Source organism: Prionailurus viverrinus, chromosome D2 (genome assembly GCF_022837055.1).
Source record: "Prionailurus viverrinus isolate Anna chromosome D2, UM_Priviv_1.0, whole genome shotgun sequence".
NCBI lineage: Eukaryota > Metazoa > Chordata > Mammalia > Carnivora > Felidae > Prionailurus > Prionailurus viverrinus.
Window position 1 is genome coordinate 79,332,155 of NC_062571.1, and position 20,334 is coordinate 79,352,488.

At 42.3% G+C, this 20,334-nt stretch overlaps 2 protein-coding genes across 3 annotated transcripts in view; one reads left to right on the forward strand and one right to left on the reverse strand.

The window, feature by feature from the left end:
- CUZD1 (CUB and zona pellucida like domains 1) overlaps positions 1-940 on the reverse strand; it is a 33,390-nt gene extending 32,450 nt beyond the window's left edge. The window contains exon 1 of the mRNA XM_047824616.1: positions 608-940. Coding sequence (XP_047680572.1) covers positions 608-848 — 241 coding nt within the window. The 5' untranslated portion in view covers positions 849-940. The remainder of the gene's footprint in view (positions 1-607) is intronic.
- LOC125147534 (ATPase PAAT-like) lies at positions 856-17,701 on the forward strand. 2 transcript variants are annotated; one of them, XM_047824618.1, is made up of 6 exons: positions 856-1,181; positions 1,774-1,980; positions 3,013-3,085; positions 5,641-5,847; positions 10,181-10,635; positions 16,358-17,701. In XM_047824618.1, the coding sequence occupies exons 1-6, from the start codon at positions 1,018-1,020 to the stop codon at positions 16,590-16,592; spliced, it is 1,341 nt and encodes a 446-aa protein (XP_047680574.1). In that variant the 5' UTR covers positions 856-1,017; the 3' UTR covers positions 16,593-17,701. The 2 variants fall into 2 exon arrangements, with proteins under 2 accessions (XP_047680574.1, XP_047680575.1); XM_047824619.1 differs by lacking the exon at positions 856-1,181 and adding an exon at positions 1,313-1,592.
- Positions 17,702-20,334: the final 2,633 nt, after the last annotated feature.

Sequence of the window (20,334 nt, forward strand, 5' to 3'; positions counted from 1 at the left end):
CCAATTTTACTTGAATCTAATTCTCCAGTTCTTTTACAAGGTAAGGTTGACAGGACGGAGCAGAGAGGCCCCAGTTGCCTTCCTATCCCATGGGGCAACTAGAAAGTTCCATCAGCTCCTTTTTCCCGGAATCAAAGCTTAAAGGTCCTTCAAGTCCCAGCTCAGATGTCACTCCACCAGCACTGGGGTCCCACTTCTGCTCGGGACAGGTTTCTGCTCACAGCCACCGCCGCCCCTCTGGCCGCTTTCCACACCTCCCCTCCAGCGCCGAGGCTGGAGGGCGCCACGTCACCCCGCCGCCGTCCCGCCCTGGCGCCAGCGGCTCACCCACAGGGCGACGTCCGGACGGCGCCCCGGCTGCACTGCAGCCCGGTGACACCGTGCAAACCTCCGCCTGCTAAAGCCCAGCTGCCGGCATCCACGCACCCGCCGCCCGCGGGGACGACGTGCTGGGGGACCGCGTGGGGGTCAAAGAAACCCCAACTGCACGGCCCGACCCACCGCCCAGGGTCTGCGGTCGGCGGGAAGGCCACGGCGTCCACCGCAGGCACAGCGAGGCTCGGCAGCAGGGCCTCCAGGTCGCCGGCAGCGACGGCACCACTCCTACCTGACGATGGACTCTCCTCGAAGGACCAACCCTCCCGGGCGGCCAGACAACCGTCGTCCACGCCACCTGCTACTTCCTCGGACCAACGTCGAAAGATCCGCCTGCGTTCCCGCCAGTCTCGCCCCGCGCCTGCGCACAGCTCCTTTCGTAGGCCGAGGGGCCGTCGGAGCGCATGCTCTGTCCTTGAGCTCTTCCCGGGCAGGCTTGGAACCGCGTTGCTGAAGCTGGCTGGCGCGCGCATGCGCGTCTCCGGTACCTGGTTCTTTCCCCACTGGACAAGGAGCGGCTGGTCTTGGAATTGAAGCCTGCCGAGCCGGAAGGCGCTGTGCTTTTTCACCTCCGTCTGCTCTGGCGGAAACGCAAGCGGTGGAAGAGAGGTTCCGGGGTTGGCCTCGGCTGGCGGCTGCAGCATGGACACCCGGGCCGAGGAGGCGGGAGTGACTCGCCGCCCGATGCTGGCCTCTTCCTGGGATGCTGCCTGCGGAGCCCTGGCCCGGAGTCTCCATCTCACCCGGGCTGGTGTCGGCGCCCCGGACTTGAACTGGGAGCAGCTGCTGGCGCCGCCTGACCCGGGGTGAGCAGGGCCGGCGGGGACCGGGGCCGCGGCGCCGGGATGGTGGCGCTCCTGGGGGAGCCGGGAGGGGAGGCGGGGCCGAGCGGAGAGAGGGTGGGGGGCCCGGGGTGCGGGAAGGACCTGACTGCGGGGGCCCCGCATCTCCGCCGGCTCGCCCCCGGGGTCCGCCTCCCTCCCCCAGGCGACCCGACGGAGGCCTCTCTGTTGTCGACCCGAGGGGGCGTTAGAAAAACGAACTGTCGAGAATCCCCATCCGCTTAATTATGAGAAAGAGCCGCGTTGGCCTTTTGTTGCCTTCTGCTCTCCCCTCTTGTGCGCACAGTAGGTGCCCAGGGAACTTTTTATGTTGAAGGAGAAGGACTGCAGAGGCTTGAATCCACAGCCGAGGAGAAAGCAGAGGGGAAAACCCCGGTGGGTGGCGTGCCCATCTCCTTGTGAATCTGTCTTGAGCGTCTGTTGGGTGCTTGGGAGGGTGCGGGGACCGCCGTGGTCAATGGGAGGGAGTTAGAAGAAGTCCTGGTGGCCCAATAGGAGGGTCGTGAGCAGCGTTCGGACAGGTGCACTGTGTGACAGTTTGAACAATTCTTTTCAGCCAAGATCTGGTGATTTTGAAAAGAAGCCTCAACAGTGACCAAGATGAAAACCCCTGCTTCCTTTACCTGAGATGCGACCCTAACGGAGGTGAAGAGATCGTTTCTATTGGCATTTTAAGTTCCGCAAGAAATATGGAAGTATACTTAGGAGAGGAGTACTGTGGAACCAGTAGGGGCAAGAATGTTTGTAGTGATCTGGATAACAGGTTTGTAACTTGTTCGTGCAGAAGTGTTCCCCCCAAGCAGTGTTGTTTTTCCCCAGCGTTTGTGGTATTTACTGATTCTCTGACATCGAGGCCAGACACTAAGGGAGAGAAGAGAAAAACATACCAGCAGGAATAGAAGTTTAGGCGCTAGGAATCTTGGCGTGTACATGAGCCCAGTTTTTTGTTTTGTTTTTTTTTTTTTTTTTTTTTAATTTTGGAGACAGCGAATGAGTGTGAGTGGGGAAGAGGGGCAGAAGAGGAGAGAGAGTCAGAATCTTAAGCAGACTCCACACTCAGGGTAGAGCCCCATTCGGGGCTCAATCCCATGACCCTGGGATCATGACCTGAGACAGAACCAAGAGTCTGGTGCTCAACCAAGTGAGCCACTCAGGGGTCCCTCAGGAGTTTTTATAAATGTGGAAATTGGGAGCTAACAGAAGGCAGATAAGTTGGTAGAACATCATAGCTAGTTAGTGAAGGACTTTGATTAGATTTGAAGTTGTGATAAATGTTTCTTGTCTCTCTTAACTCAGAATGGTCTGTTTTCCAAAAATTAATTAGGCTGGAACTTTGAACACATTTTCTTGTAGGAAGCCCATTACAAATAGTACACAAACCCCAGACTGTGCCATACAAGTATATTGAATGTGTTACTATACTTTTGATTTTTTTTTCCGAATTCTTGAAAAGATTCTGTCCTAATCTTTCTTTAATAAAATTCAAGCTATGAACGGTTTTATTATACCACATATGTTGGAAATAATGGATATGTTTATTGAGCTTTAAAATATGCTCTGTGCTACATGATTATACATTTGTTATCTTTTTTAATTATCTTATATAGGTAGTAAGTGACAGATGTAGTCTTTTTATCCAGTGCAACTCAGTATGAACCTACAGTTCTTCATGTCTTACCAGGAAAACTGAATCTCAGGATTTATGTATTGTCCTGGAAACCTTCATTTTCAAACGTAACTGTTAAAAGCGATAATGAGTGAAAATTTTTAAAATTCATTTCTTTTTTATTTGTAGTGAAAGTGAAAAGATTATTTTGTACAAAAAATATCTAAAATTGGAGTTCTCCACACATGCTTGTAAAATAAAGGTAAGTAATCACTAAATTATAACTAATTTGAAAACTACAGTTGTTTCTGTACTACATAAACTTATTTTCTGATAGCTCACTAATGTGGTAAGTCCAGTGTGGTCCCTGGTTTTAGTTGAGAAATACTAAACATGGAAGAAGAAATTCTTCTCTAAGAAATTACCAAAATTCAGGGCACCTGAGTGGCTCAGTTGGTTAAGCTTCTGACTTCGGCTTAGGTCGTGATCTCACGGGTCATGAGTTGAACTCCACATCAGGCTCTGCACTGAACAATACAGAACTTGCTTGGAACGCTCTCTGCCCCACCCCCGCCCTGCCCTTCCCCTGCTTGCACTGTCTTTCTCTCAAAATAAATAAATGAACTTTAAAATTATCAACATTCTTCTTTTAAAATAAATCAACATTTACTAGCTATGGCAATGCTATGTCATTTGCTATTATTAATATAATGGTATCGTACTTTTAGCTTTAAGCCTTGGAAAACTGAGTTTAAATACATTTTTTTATTTTTATGTAGAACGTAGGTGCAAAGAAAGTGACAGTTTTTGTCCCAAAACATCCAAAGAGAACACAGAGAAGTTCCAGACAAAGGCAGTACAGAGTTCAAGAAATTTGGACTGGTGTCTTCAGCAGGAAAAATATTGTTACAGTGAACTTTAATGAGGTCATTAGAGTCTAGGGAAAGAGTACTTAGCTGGAAATCAGAAGCCCTGACTATTAAATGAGCTTTGTTGCTAACAAAACAGCCTTGGTCAAGTTTCCTCACCTGTTTGGACCTACTTTGTGGGTTATACAAGGAGACTAAAGACAGTAAATTGTTGAGTTATTTTTATCTTTAAAATATTTTATCTTGGGGTGTGTGGGTGGCTCAGTGAGTTAAGCATTCGATTTCCACTCAGGTCATGATCTCTCAGTGAGTTCGAGCCCTGTGTCGGGCTCTGTGCTGGCAGCTCAGAGCCTGGAGCCTGCTTCCGATAATGTGTCTCCCTCTCTCTGTCCCTCCCCTGCTTGCTCTCTGTCTCTGTCTCTCTCTCAAAAATAATAAACATTAAAAAAAAAAAAACCTTTAAAATATTTTATCTCTGTGCTTATTATTACTTAGAGAAGGTCACAGAACTGACCTTCCAAGTTGTTAATATTCCAAGATGTTGTTTTAGGAGTAAACGCTAGTAACTTCTAAAGTCTTTTAAATAAAGCGATTCATTCATTCAACAATTAGAGTGCCATTTGATCCCAGATCCTATACTAAGCATTTAGGAATTAACGGAAATAAAATAAATTGGAGCAAAACCCTCATATTGCTAATAGTATAGTGGCCAAGACACGTCCAAAAGTGTGCAAAATATGTCCTACATTCAATAGTGAGGAAGACTTGAGAATCAAAAAGCATGAAAGAGATCACATGGAGGTTGGAATGTAGGTGTATAAATTTGAGGAGATGTTTATTTAGTTGTTGATGACAGTCCAATCTTTCGTGTCACACTGAGTTTTTTGATCGTGGACTTGTGTTCACCTGTGTCTTTGTGTGATACATGGGCTTGTGTGTCTCTGAAGGAGAATGTTTTGTGACTGTTCTATGAAAGTAGGAGGGAGTGCAAGGACCTGTTTCATTTAGGGGGATCTTATGAGGACTTCTTCCAGGGCAATAACATATGAAAATTAAAATAAAAATAATAGCTACTGGTGCCCAGTTTTGAGCCCTTAATCGGTGTGGTCAGTACTGGAAATTTTAACACGTACTTCTCAGGACAACTATGTGAAGTCGTTATTACCCTCCCTCATTTTACTCCTGATTTCAGGTTTTTGCCTTTTCCCAGGATCACACAGGCTCTAAGTAGAGTCGTCATGGAACCCAGTTCTGTCTGATTCTAAATCCTAGTCCCTTTCCACTTCGCTACTTTGTTGTGCATGTCACACATAAAATGTCTTTTGGTTCAGAAACATGGACAAAATGAGGCAGCATGAAGCACTGGGAAAACTACTGGGGTAAAAGCTGGCAGAGCTACGTCCCAAGTTCTGACCTTTACTACCTGGGTGTCCTTTGACAAGTTAGAAAATCACTCTGCACTCATTTTTCAAATATGTAAGGTAGCAAGCTATATATTAGATCACCTTGACATTCCCTTACAGTTCTGACTTCTAACGCACTGACTTACATTTAGTATTTCAGAAGCAACGTAGCATGGGCTCTAGACAGCCTTATTTTGCTTTAAATATTTATATTTACATTGCAAGTTGCAGTATGTGAAGTTCTCAGATTGGTACAGTTTATTTTTAATCCCTTAAAAAAAACTGAGTAAATGTTATTTTGTGTTTCCCATCCCCATTTGCTATTTTATGTGTAGTCTGTTACTTTGAAAGGGCTTTTTTATTTAAATACTTCTGAGCCTCATGATAAATTTTAATTTTTTTTCTATGACTATGCTAGAGAAAATGTAAACATGAAAATGTATTTAATTTTTTGATTCTTGAATGCTTCACTCTTGAGTAACGAGTAACTTTAAATGATGATTGTTTTTACTATCATTTTCTGAAACTTCTTTGTTTTGTAACAGTTGCTCTCCTTTGGTGAAAAGCAGTGTGTGTTCATCAGTAAAGTTGTGGTACACATGAGGCGGGTTTCAGCCAGTTCTTCAACAAGCTCTCCTGCTCTAGGATCAAGGATAGACCTCCGGAGGGTCCAGACTATCATGGAGTCCATGGGGTCAAAGTTGTCACCTGGAGCTCAGCAACTGATGGATATGGTTAGATTTCAGCAGCAGGTAGGTAGAAATGGATTCTGTCCAGGGACTCGTAAAAATTTGAGTGATCCGGGCGCCTGGGTGGCTCAAGTCGGTTGAGCATCTGACTTTAGCTCGGGTCATGATCTCACGGTTCATGGGTTCGAGCCCCGCTTCGGGCTCTGTGCTGACAGCTTGCTCAGAGCCTGGAGCCTACTTCAGAATCTGTGTTTCCTTTTCTCTCTGCCCCTCCCCTGCTCACGTTCTGTCTCTGCTCTCAAAAATAAATAAATGTAAAAAGAAATTTTTTTGTTTAACTTCAGAGGGACGGCTTTTTATAAGGACATGTATTGACTTAAATCTTTTCTTTGCTTTTGTAAAATAGCATTTTTGTAGACTTCCCCTCGTACAAAATACCTTACTACAGACCCTCACAGTTTTTCATGAATTTATTCATTTAGCACCTTGTTGGTAGATAAGGCACTATTTTGAGCAATTTAGAAAGTTTTTCTCAAGTATAGAGATAAAGAGGAAATTGGAGGAGAGTTGTGTAAAGGAATATTGAGAATAATGGAAGAACTTGTCAAGCTCCTGAGACTACTATTTGAAAGGGTTTAGGAATAGTGTGTCTTTTAAGTATGATCCACAGAACGCCTATATCATAATCCTTTCCAGTGTTTACAAAATGCATATCCTGGCCACACTTTTCCACCTACTAAGTCTCCCAGAGTGGGATCCAGGAATCAGTGTTTTAAACAAGTATGCTATGTTAATTTTATGCACACTGCGGTTGGAGAATAACTCTTTCAGTGCAAAGATTCTGTGGAGAAACACTGAAGATTTTAAAAAAGTTTTCAAAAGCAAAAGATTTTGTAAATAGAAGAGATGAATGGTTAAATATGACTAGTTCACTGATTTCTATCTTTTAAAAACTTGACTTGGGGGGAAAAAAAGATGGTAGAGTTATTTTGGAGAGAGGTACATGTCTTTAAATCTTAAGGTCTTATTCCTTAAGTTGTACTCGTTTTCTTTGCCATGAATTTGAATCCGTGCAGAAGGTTATTGAGTAAAACGTCAAAGTGTTTTCCTAGCTATCATCCCGTTCCCCAGAGGTAACTGCTGATAACAGTTCGGTGTGTATCCTTCTAGAGTATTCTGTGCATGTAGAAACTCTACATAAACTGTCCCAGTCACCGCTCACGGGTTAATACTATAGACACTGCGTGGTTACTAGCTTTCCTCCCACCGCTTCATGGGAGGAAGTTCGGGGGGACACCCTGGGGAAGGAAGATGGTCCCGTTCTGTCGCCTTTTCAACATCCTAATGTGGGAGAATCCGTATTTGTGGAGTGGATCCTGATTGTCTAGGACTGATTATTGTTAACAAACCAGAAATCTCTGGAATCTAAGGCATGGCTTCTTGGAAAATGCCACATGAACCATGTGATTATCCGAGCATAAAATGGGGATGTTTCATGCCTGCTACGAAAGTGGTCAGCCACACACTGTTTACAGCCTTCATATGTCAATTTGAACTGGGCCTGGGCCTGTCCTCAAGGGGAAAGAAAGGACATGGGGTGCTGTGTCAGAATCCTAGACCTCCCCCTGCTTCACCCGTGCCTTGGGGATTGCTTGTTTCCTTGAAAGCTTTATTAAAGGTTGACACTCACGAGTCATGCAGGTCTGATGTGACAATACAGACTTTTGTTGTATCGCAGTAAATGTTAAAGTTATTCCTTATTTTCTTGTATTTGAAGTTCAGATATACTAGCTTTGATTTATTTTTTGCTCTAGTAATTTAGAGTAACCAAGTAGGAATTCTATATCAAAGTACCTAACATACAGCAGTTGTTTAAAGTTACCTGAATGAAAGGCTATGCCCCATTTTCTTAGAGAAAACATTAAATTGTTCAGAATTTATATTATGGGACTTTTTCCCCTTTAAAATAAAAATGACTTTATAATTTTATTTTTTTCTGAGTATGAAAAGTGATACATCTTGGAGGTTTTTATAATATAAAAGTTATAGAAAATTCATACTTTTATAAGTCCTACAACATACAGAGAGAGAAAACTGTTTTTCAGAAATCCGTGTGTGTGTATACACACGCATGTGGATGAAATTACATATACCCACACATATACATAGCTCTTTATATATTCATGTGTAAGTATACGGGCACAATTTTATGTAAATGCTTTTATACTGTACATGTTGCTCAGTAAAATTTTCCATTTAACAGGATATCATGGGCCTCTTATTAAGCAATAAAACAATATCTCTGTGATTTTATGGATATTCTGTGGTATGTAACCAATGTAACCAGTCGTTGATTCATGAATATTTTAAGCTTTTTAGATTTTTTTTTTTTTTTTTTGGTAGCATGAGTAGCCACACATAGAAGGAATTTGAGTGTCTATTTTTGTAAATTGTTCCCATATCTCCTTAGGGTAGATTCTTCAAAGTGGAATTAGTTTGGCAGAGTGAGTTCTTTAGATTATTTAATATGTATTTAGCTGTTCGCTTTCAAAAGGACTTAATGTGACTTCAAAATAATATATGATAGGACAAGTAAAAATAAGAATTGAACAAACTGACATGAAGTAGAAGAAGGGGTGCTTGGGTGGCTCAGTCAGTTAAGCACCTGGCTCTTGGATTTTGGCTCAGGTCATGATCTCACAGTTAGGGAGTTTGAGCCCCAAGTAGGGCTCTGCGCTGAGAGTGTGGAGCCTGCTTGGGATTCTCTCTCCCTCTCTCACCCTCTCCCTCCTTCTCTCTCTCTGCCCCTCCCCTGCTCACACATGAGCCCTCTCTCTCTCTCTCTCGAAATAAATAAATAAACATTGAAAAAAAAAAGAAGTAGAACAGCCACCAGGCACCTGAGGTTTGTTCATTTACTCTAGTGACATATAGACTGACCTGTGAATATCTTGATACTTCATACAGAGAAAAAAAATCACCCAAAGAGCCCTGATCTGAGGGGGAAAAATGACTAAAAAGCAATGATTTTCTTATGATCCGAATATTAAGAAATAACAGAAAATGAAAATTTGCATAGCGAATACATTTACATTGGACTTTCTAAAAAAATTTTTTTAACGGTTAGTTTTGAGAGACAGAAACAGAGCACAAGCCGGGGAGGGCAGAGAGAGAGGGAGACACAGAATCAAAGCAGCCTCCAGGCTCCATCTGAGCTGTTGGCACAGAACCCGATGTGGGGCTCGAACCCATGAACTGTGAGATCATGACCTGAGCCAAAGTCGGACTCAACTGACTGAGCCGTTCAGGTGCCCCTCCTTCTTTTTTTTTTTTTTTTTAATGTTTATTTGTTTATTTTTGAGAGAGACAAGGGGAGCGAGGGGCAGAGAGAGAGAGGAGAAAGAAAATCCCAAGCAGGCTCTGCACTGTCAGCACTCAGTGTAGAGCCTGACACAGGGCTTGAACCCACAAAATGTGAGATCACGACCTTAGCCAAAATCAGGAGTCAGACACTTAATCAGGAGTCAGACCCACCCAGATGTCCTTCTCTCACAAGCTCTTAAACAGCAGGAACTATGGGGTGATATATCCTGATAAGAACCCATCATACAGTTCTATTGTTTTGATTTTAGGATAGAGCCTTATGTCTTAACACTTAGTTATGTTTTCCTCCTGTGGAAAAATTGAAGAGCATAGCAGAGATATGACAGCCTTCCCTTCAAAGTAAGCCAGAATCTTCGCAGGAAATAATACTGCGTGGGCAGTTGGTTGAGGCCACAAAACAGAACTCTTATTCTCCTGGAAATTCTGAAAAGAAACACAGCCAAAGGTAGCTCATTTTATTCATTGAAAAGGTCACAAAAGTATGTAGTACATTTAATTTTAAGTGACTATGTGGCCTCCATGAAAAACTCATTGCAAAAGACATGGCTAAGTAAAAATGAGTAGTTTACCATATGTGGAAAGTAGGGGAATATTTAACTCTAAGAAAATTACCAATTATTGTGACTCAGTTGAGTAGTATATTTTATCGCCATAAATTAAGGAGGCCTTTGTAGCGGAGACGTGAATGTTAATGCAGTTTTGCCAAGCATGCTGATATTTAATATTTCCTTTAGGGAGAAACTACAGAGAAATCATTAAAAGCCTGGACTGTGGAGTTAGGTGGCCCAGGTTCATGCCCGGTTCTGCCACTTAACCAGTTGTGTTACCGTAGACAAGTGACCTTTAGCCTGGGTCTCCTCCACTCAATATGGGGGTAGTAATCGTAGCCTGCTTCGTGTGGACGTTTTGAGGGTCAAATGAAAGAATGCACGTTGCCTGCCTCACAGTCATTACCCCCAAAGTTAGCTGTCATGACTGTTAACAGAGACGTGTATTTCTTTACCTTGCTCAGAATCGTATTCCCGTTGGCGAGCAGCTTCAGTCGGTTTTGGGAAATCCTGGCTACAGACGTGGGATTGACCTGCAGTCATCATCTACTTCGGGGGCCTTAGACAAGTCCCCGTCCACGCCTTTTCCTTTCAGAACCGGCTTGACCTCTGGAAACCTGACTGAAGACTTGAAAGCTTGCACCGATCAAAGTCTGCAGCCACCCGGTGGCGGAAAGGCTACGAGCCTCCAAGAGTATAAAACTGTGTCACCAAGCCATGTTCTTCTTGAGAATGACCTCAAAAATGCGGTTTCTTCTCTCCTACCAAAGAAAGCAAGTGACAACTCGAATATACCTAACTCTGACTTGCTGCCTTTTCTCCAGAGTTTATGTAGTCACGTTAGCCATCTCCGCGTGGGACGTAACACCAAGTGGCAGGAAACCGTCCCTAAGGCTGGTGAAGACATTGCTGGTGTTGCGTAAGTATTTTATTTTGAGACAAATGTGGTTTAGATTAGGTAGGTGTGTGAATGGCCTGAAGGGAAACAGACTTTTTCCGTGCACACTGCCTAAAAATGTGTTTCCAAAGATAATTTTAGGAGCTTCCACATTTTACCATTAACACACTTACAAGGAATAACTATTATACAAAGTAGAATTGGTTGCTTTGAAAGAAGTGCCTGAAAGTGGAGGTTTTGAGCACTTCTCAGGGATTTTGTGGAAGGATTATAACCTCAGAGAGGTTGGAGTAGAAAGTTGTTTGAATGAGTACCAAGGAGTTGTAGACTCATAAGCTTTACATTGTGTTTTTATTTATTTATGCTTTTTCTGTTCTTGAGCTCGGTATGTTAAGCATGTCATTATAATAGATTTTCTTTGTAGATCATGTTTGACCTGGGCTAATTTTGGAATAATCAAAACTATATATATTTGGATAATAATTATTTGTAGTATACCAGCTCTTATCCCCTGATCTTATAATCTCATATTTTAGCAGCACAGGTTTGATTAAGCAGTGGTTAAGGATTTAGTATGTTCCTGGGGCACGTGGGTGGCTCAGTTGGTTAATAAGCATCTGACTTTGGCTCAGGTCATGATCTCACAGTCCGTGAGTTGAAGCCCTGCATTGGGCTCTGTGCTGATAGCTCAGAGCCCAGCCTGCTTCAGATTCTGTCTCCCTCTCTCTGTCCCTTCCCTCCCCCCCCCCCCCCAACGCTCTGTCTCTCTCTCTCAAAAATAAAATAAACATTAAAAAAAAAATAAAAAAATAAAAGAATTTAGTATGTTCCCTATCCTTTACATAAGTGTAGTTTGTCATTCAGGAATTCAGGACTCAGGTCATAGTTTTGGCTTACCCACTTTGCCACAGTTTTATCTCCCTTAATTTAGAGTTTTCATCTGATAGTGAGGCAGTTGGAATAGTTTGGAACTAAAGAATTACATACCAGCCAACAAGATCTAATTGACATATAGAAGGCTCCACCAACAGTATCAGAATACACATTTTTTTTCAAGTACCAATGGAAGAATCACAAAGATTATTTCTTGAGTTATAAAGTAAGCCTAACCAATTTTAAAACCATTGAAATCATACAAAGTATATTCTCTGACCATAAATGAAACCAACTAGAAATCAGTAACAAAGACAACAGCAGCAGCAAAATGATCCAAACACTTAGAAATTCAACAACACATTTCTAAATATTCTACAGCTCAAAAAGGAAATCCCATTAGGAATTTTAAAAATACTTGGAGATGAATGAAAATACAGTAGATCAAACCGTGGAATGCAGCTACTAAAGAAGTGTTGAGTAGAATATTGATAGCACTAATGCTTACATTAGAAGAGAGGAGAGGTCTCAATAACACAAAAGTACAACTCAACAAACATGAAATAATCAGAATTGTCCTACATAACCATTCAAGAAGTTGAATTTGTAATTTAGAAGCCTAGCAACATAAACCTAAAGCAGATAGAAAGAAGATGAATGACAAGGAGTGGAAATCAATGAGATTGAAAACAGGGAAACAGTAAAGAAAATCCATGAAGAAATCCAATGAAATTGACAAAATTTTAGTAAGACTGGCTAGCAATACAGGCAAAGATAGAAGATATAAATCACCCATATAAAGAATGTAACTGGAGGGGCGCCTGGGTGGCGCAGTCGGTTAAGCGTCTGACTTCAGCCAGGTCACGATCTCACGGTCCGTGAGTTCGAGCCCCACGTCAGGCTCTGGGCTGATGGCTCAGAGCCTGGAGCCTGTTTCCCATTCTGTGTCTCCCTCTCTCTCTGCCCCTCCCCCGTTCATGCTCTGTCTCTCTCTGTCCCAAAAATAAATAAAAACGTTGAAAAAAAAAAAAAATTAAAAAAAAAAAAAAAAAAAAAAAGAATGTAACTGGAGATGTCACTACACATTCTAAGTCCATTTGAAAAAGGGAATGGGGCACCTGGGTGACTCAGTTGAGCATCCGACTCTTGATCTTGGCTCAGGTTGTAATCTCGCAGTTCATGAGGTCGAGCACCACAATGGGATTCTCGCTCTCCCCTCTGCCCCTCACACGTGCGTGCGCACGCTCTTTCTCTCAAAATAAATAAACTTTTTAAAGAAAGGAATATTGCAAGTAACTTAATGCTCATAACTTTAACAGTTTGGAAGAAATGGATTAATTCCTCAAAAAAACACACACTACCAAACTTAACTAAGATGAAATAAACAGAATAGTCCTATAACCACTGAAAGTTCTGAATTCACAATTTGAAAACTAACATAAAAGAAATATTTAGGCCCAAGTGGTTCCACTGAAGAATTCTACCAAACCTTTACAGAACCCAATTTAAACACTTCCCCAAAAAAGAGAAGGGAAGACCTCTCAACTCATTTTATGAAGCCAGTGTGCTCTGAGACAAAATTAGATGCTCCAGAGAAAATGAGATACATAAAAATACATGTAAATACATGTAAAATGTATAAATCTATGAAAAATAATTGCAAAAACAAAAATGTAGCAAAACGTGTAGGATCTATAGACTGAAAATTATAAGATAGGTGATGAAAGAGAGAAGACCAGAATAAATGGAGAGACATACATGTTCATGAATTTGAAGACTCAAAATAGTAACAATGTCCGTTTTCCCCAAATTGATCTGTAGGTTTAATGGCATTCCTTCCAAAATTCAAAAACATTTTTTATAAATGTAGACAAGATTATTCTAAAATGTGAAAATACAGGGCACCTGGGTGGCTCATTTGGTTAAATGCCTGTCCAACTCTTAATATTGGCTCAGGTCATGAACTCACCATTCAAGGGATTGAGCCCTGTGTCAGACCCTGCACTGAGCATGGAGCCTGCTTGGGATTCATTCATTCATTCTCTCTCTCTCTCTCTCTCTCTCTCTCTCTCTCCCTCCCTCCCTCCCTCCCTCCCTCCATCCCTCCCTCTCTCTCTCCCCCTCCCTCCCCCTCCCCTCCCTTCCCCCTCTCCCTCCCCCCTCTCCCTCCTCCCTCCCCCCTCCCTCCCTCTCCCCCAATCCCCTATCTCCTCTCTCTCCCTCTCCCTCATAGCCCCTCTCTCCCTCATAGCCCGTCTCTCCCTCTCGCTCTCTCTCTTGTTTTCAAATAAAAAAATGAATAGAGCACACAGAAGTACCCCTAAACAATTATGGCTGACTGATTTTTGACAAAGGTGCAACAGCCATTCAGTGGAAAAAGCGTAGTTTTGTTTTTTTTTTTAACGTGGTGCGAGAGCAATGGGATATCCAAAGGGCAAAAAGTGAACCATGACCTAAATGCCTTATACGAAAATTACCGTGGACATAAAACAAAACATAAAGGTATAAAGCTTTCTTAATATATAAGAGAAAAGCTTGGGGACCTAAGACCAGGGAAAGACTCCTTAGATGACACCAAGATCACAGTCATGGAAACTTTGATCTCTTGAATCCCATCAAAATTTAAAAATTATGCCCATAAAAGATCCAGATAAGTGGATAAAATACAAATTACAGACTGGGAGAAAATGTTTGCAAATTACAAGTTTAACAAATGACTTATATTTAATAAATAGCTGTCAAAACTCACATTAGAAAAACTTCAATCAGAAGGTGGGCAACAGACATAGAGCCATTTTCCTAGAAAGGATACACATGTCAAATAGCAGGTGATAAGATGATCATCATTGACTTTGTGGCTACTAGGAAAATGAATATTAGAACCACAGCAAGATGCCGCTACACAGTTACTCCAAAGCTAAAATAAACACAGTAAATGGTAACAATACCAAATGCAGATGAGGATGTGGAGAAACTGGATCTTCTACATTGCCAGTGGGGGTAAAAATGCCGCAGCCACTATAAAAAATACTGTAGCAGTTTCTTGAAAAGGAAACAACAGTTACTACATGACCCAGCAATCCTACTCCTGAGCATTATTCCTAGAGAAATGGAAATTTACGTCCACACAAAAACCTATGCACAGTTCATGGAAGCTTTATTTCTAGGTAATAGCCAAAAACTGGAAACAAGCAGAATGTCTTAAAATAGATGAACAGTTAAACTGTGACATATCCATATCACAGGCTGCTAGTCAATAAAAAGGAACAAACCACTGACACACGTAACAGCTTAGGTGGCTCCTGGGGACGTGACGCTGAGTGACAAGAGAATCTCAAGAGGCCACGCGCTGTACGATTACATCTGTACGGCATTTCCGAAATAAGATTTTAGACGTGGAGACCACATTGGTGGTTGTCAGGTGTTGGCGATGGAGGGGCTGAGGGGAGTGGAGGTGACAATAGGGAGCAGCGTGACGGTCGGTGATCATTAGTTAAGGAATAGTTGTGCATCTTGACTGTGCTGGTGGCGTTCACGAGAATGTGTGCACACGTGATAGAACGGCATTCACGTGCACTGTGCCAGCATGAGTTTTCTGGTTTTGTATTCTGCCATTGTTAGGGGAGATGTAACCATTGGGACCAGTGGGTGAAGGGCAGTGTCTTTACAACTTCCTGTGAAATCTATAGTTATTTGGAAAAAAACAAAACAAAACAAAACACAGTTTAAAAAACCCCCTCCTATATTCTAGAGTGGTGTTCTCAAACTTTTTGGTCTTTACGCTTTGAAATATTGAGGACTCTAAAGAACCTTTATTTATGTAGAATATATAAAAAATTCATTTGTTTAAAAATAATAAGCCCATTCTATAGTAATATGACAATTTTTGTGAAAAATATATTTTCTAAAAAGGTTTCATAACGATGGTACTATTTTAAATTTATAAAATCATTGTTAGTTTTTTTGGTCGCATTCTCCTGTATGTTGCATTATAGTATATATCATCAATAGCTAGTAAGACCATAGAGGTACCAAGAGCAAACTGAGTTAATCTCTGAAAAAAATATTTATACCCTAAGCTTACTACCTTAGGAAAGTCTAAGAAACAGAAGAATACACAACCATAACTTGTGTTGATTATCAGAGCAGTGACATTATACCTTATGTGGCCTCTGGAAAATGTCACTGTACCTTCATGAGAATCTGAGGATGAAAAGTTCAGATGACATCTTAGTAGTAGGATAAAAATACTTGTGATTTCATGGAAGCTGAAAAAGTCATGGCGACCCCAGGGTTTTGTGGACCACACTCTGAAGTGTTGGTTGGTTGGTTGTGAACTTGAGGAACTGGAGTGCTTTTTACTATTTTTATTTCTGTTTGCCCAGTCCAGTACATTTCATTTCTACATGTTTTCGCATTAGGTTAGAAAAGAACTTTCTGGTACTTAGATGGTGACAAAAGGCAAAACTTTAAATTGTAGGGTTGTTTAGGGAAGTTCTTAGAAGACATGTGAAGAGCTTAAAAAATCGGACAGTATCTGTTCTGATTTGGAGCTTAAAATCAGAGCCTTTGTAAAGACTTGTTCTTTGAGGGTAGAAATTCTCTTCATTTTTATATTCTCATTTCAGTTGTATGCTTAGATGGTTAAAGAATTAAAGATTCAGAATACTTTGGGCACTCAGGGTCGTGGTTGCCTGTTCCATGTGTATTTTTGGAACCTGGAAATATGTTGTACGAAGACAGCACAGCTGTGGAGGCAGATTTCGGCAATGTGTGTTGGCTGCTTGTTTTAGTAGAGTTTGGTTGCTTTTGTGATGACATCAGGAATCATTGTTATATTGTGTGTGTGTGTGTTTTAATTTATTTGTAGCACGGAAGAGCAGCCTGTGTGCTCCTACTTGGAAAAGGTCCTTACTAAAAATATGGAACTGATGGAAAAGAAGCTTGTGGACTACATTGATCAGCGGATACATAAACTGCAGAAGCACATAGATACAAAGATGGCTTTGTTGATGGACGTGCTGCAGAGTCCCTGCCCCCCACCCGCCGGGATGGCCCTCCGACAGTGGGACTCTGGGGAAAGACTTTCAAACGGAGAAAGATAAGTGCTCGACACGGACCGTGCGCTACAGATATTTATTACGTATTTATTAGAAAGCCAAAACCCCACAAGTTCAAGGCAAGTATTTAATGGCATTTGAGGATCACCATCTGACGTACGGTGACCTCAGTGTTCATTTTAGCTCTCCTTGTTACTGTGAATCCGGTACTGTGCGCTAAGATTTAACAACACGATAGGGTTATAAATTATTTGCAGTATTTTTATTGTTTACTTTTATTTACTTTTTTAAGTGTTTAAACTTTTCAAGGATTTCTATTGCAATTCATGAGTCTGTATTGTATATGTGTTTGATTTAAGTGCTGTTTTAATTTATACAAAAACCTTATGTTTTAAGGGTGTGAAAAAAATACAGTATTTGATACATTTTTCTTTTTCTAAAACTGAGTACTTAAGAATCACAACCTTTAGTTTCAATCACATAATTACATTTTATATTGTTTATTTCAGATAAAAAATTTGATGTGATGTTTCTGCAACATTAGTTTACATGGGGCCATTAATTTTGCATTCTGTCATGTTGGAGCTCTATGTGGATAGGAGAGAAAAATCAGAACTGGCCTTTGTTAAGATTATTACTTTAGGTTAGCGTTTGGTGGAAAACGAGTTTGATCTCACTAAACTCAGAAAGCATAAGGAACTCTTGTTTTCTGAGCTGATAGTGGTTCTTCTTTCCAGAGCCCTTCTCTGATATGTTTCCAGCGTGAAGCACTGAGGCTCTCACAGAAGGATTAAGGCCTATGAATCAAGGAGCTCGCGGTTCTCTCTGGCAGACATAATTTTCAGAAATGACAATGATTTCATATGTCTTGAGGGGTGGTATATTTGCATCTAAAAAATAAATGCGTCTACTCTGGAAACTGTCTTGAGTAAATAGAAATAGTTTCATTTCATCTAATATTTGGTCTACGTGAAAAAGATGTTTTATACTCGTTTAACGTTTTGGTGAATTTAGTTGTTTAAATAGTGAGAACCAATACAATGTTCATGTACGACTCACTCCGACCTCAGTGACAGGAGGTCTCTGTACCACTTTTATCAAGCTTTTCCTAATTTAATCACCACATATGTAGCCATTAAACAGCATTTCTTGAAGAAAAATTTCTTTTTATGTTTATTAATTTTTGAGAGACACAGAGAGCAGAGGAGGAGCAGAGACAGAGGGAGACACAGAATCTGAAGCAGGCTCCAGGCTCTGAGCTGTCAGCAGAGCCCGACGCGGGGCTCGAACTCATGAACCGCGAGATCATGACCTGAGCTGAAGTCAGAGGCTTAACCAACTAAGCCACCCAGGCGCCCCAAACAGCATTTCCTCCTGCTCTCAGGAGAAGGGTGTGCCACTTAAAGCCAAACCCTTTCGTTAACAATTAGGCAGCTTCTGATAGTTGCGGTCTGTTCTTTGGCTGGGAAATCTCAATAGAGTTACAATTAGAACACCAAGTATGTCTTATAAAATGATTCCAATAATACAATATTCATGATTATGGTACTAGAAGTAATTTAGAAGAGCTTTAATTCCTGATTTTCCATTTCTCAGTTTTTCCATGTTAATGAAGGCCTAAGCTGCACTATATATATATATTAGATATTCACAGATACTGATTTTCTTACACTTGTAAATTGCTGTACATGAGTATGTTTTTCTGTAATAATTGCTTTATTGTTATTTCCTAAGAAAATACTGCCAGAATTTGCTCAACAGAAGCAGGAGACCATACATAGTATTTACAAAGTCTCTGTGAAGTCTTTTTCTCCTTGTAACTTTTCTCCACCTGTAAAAGCCAAATGTGCGAAGTCAGAACGAGCAAACGCACCTTCACAGGCCTGCTGCGGTTTAAAGTAGCTGCAGGGGATGTGTGGTGATCAAGAAATTAAATCAAGGTGAGGGTTATGTCTTTTCATTTGCACATTTTTACCACTTGGAGTGTTTTTCTATCTCCCTCCTCCCCATGGGGGTGCGTTGAGGTCTCCATCCCATATCACTGGATTGTCAGTCTTTTCGGTGCAGGGCTGCGGCCCTGTCACTCATCTTCAGGTGTGGCCGCAGAGTCAAGTGTTTGAGGCTCCTCCTCATTTGGCCCCAGCCTAGCTTTCCAGCCTCATCAGCCACCTCCGCCTGACCTACTGTTCCCGACTGTCCTTCCCTCCCGTGGCTCCTCAGACTGTTGGTGCCAGCACACGGGAGCCCTCCTCCCCTGCTTCCCACCTCTCCCTACCCTACACTGTGGTTCACAGCTCAGCTCGGATGCAGCCTTCGTGAAGACACCCTCGGTCCCTCCCCTCCCCTCCCCAGTAAGTAAGCAAGCAGCCGGACAAGTGAAACACAGACAGCCAACACGAAGGCTCCTTCTAAGGGGGTGTAAAATGGTGTAGGCCGGCTGAAGCCTAGGATGCAGGTCAGGTAGTGGCTAGAGGTAAGGCCCGAAAAGGTGGCCCGGGTCTGGCTTCGGAGAGCCTTGACTGCTCCACTCTGGAGATCCGCCCATACCAAGGATTCAGCAGTTTAAGAGGAGGGTGGCATCCTCAACTCTGGGCCTCGGAAAGCAAACCAGAGTGGAGCTTTGCTCCTGAACCCACTTGCAGAGTTTCTTGGCATTCTGCTTTGGGTTGCAGTGGAATCTGGGTGCTGTGAATGCAGAACCACGTAACATCTGACTGCCTAAGAAATTAGGTCCATATTTCTCATCATTTGCTCTCCAGTCTTCGTTAGAATCGCTTAGGGAAGCTGTCAAACTTGAAGTTTCTCCAGTCCCAACGCAGATCTTATGAATGAGACCGGAGGGAGGAGCAGACATTTCAGGGACTGAGATGGCATTGCAGGGAGGAGTAGGCATTTCAAAGGATCTCAGGGTTATTATGAAACAGGCTGAACCTAGAGAGTCTGCTTCAGTCTGTCACACAATACACTTCAACACGTAGCCGTCCGATCAGCCCCGTCCATCTGCCTCATGTGGGAGCTGGTTAGAAAGGCAAAGTCATGGGCTCCATGCCAGAACCAGTGAATCAGAATCTGTGGTGGGACCCAGGAATTAGATTTCACAAGCTCTCCGGGTGATTTTTATGCACACGAGTCAGAGAACCCCTGCTTTAATGAATGGCTGTCTCTGAAGAAACAGACTCACGATTTCAAACACCCAGGGCAGGTGTCTGTGTTAGCCTTGTGTATCTAGGAGATGCTCCTGAAAGTTTATGTTTAAATGAGAACCAGGGGTTCCAGAAGAGAAGGAGGGCAAGATTCAGGCAACTTTGACTTCTTGAGAGTCAGAATTTCTGAACCATGAAATGACAAATGGAGCGTAGTTATTTTTCCTGCAGACTTTCCCTAGCAGAGACCTGTTGGTAGAGTTTCCATCAAAAATGTTAATGTTTGCACTTTCACACTTTCCATGGGGATGAAAACTGTGAAGAGAGTACACGTGTAGCTGGAGATGAGCCACCAGCAGAGGGACCGACTGCTTACGTTATCACAATTTACAACGCGTGATGTGTCTGTTTACGTTGAAACGTCTCAAAGACTAGCAGCTGCCGCCACCGCCACCATTGTCAAACCACACAGCGCCCACTGTCTTGAAATGGGTCCAGGGAGCTGAATGGCTTTGCCAACAATTTTGACAAGTTATGGGAAGAAGGTGGGCCTGGAATCCACCTCTCCTGTTCCCCAGGCCTGTGTGGATTGTGGGGTGGGATCTTCCTACTTCGAGTTGATTCCCTTTGACATTTGAAATCCA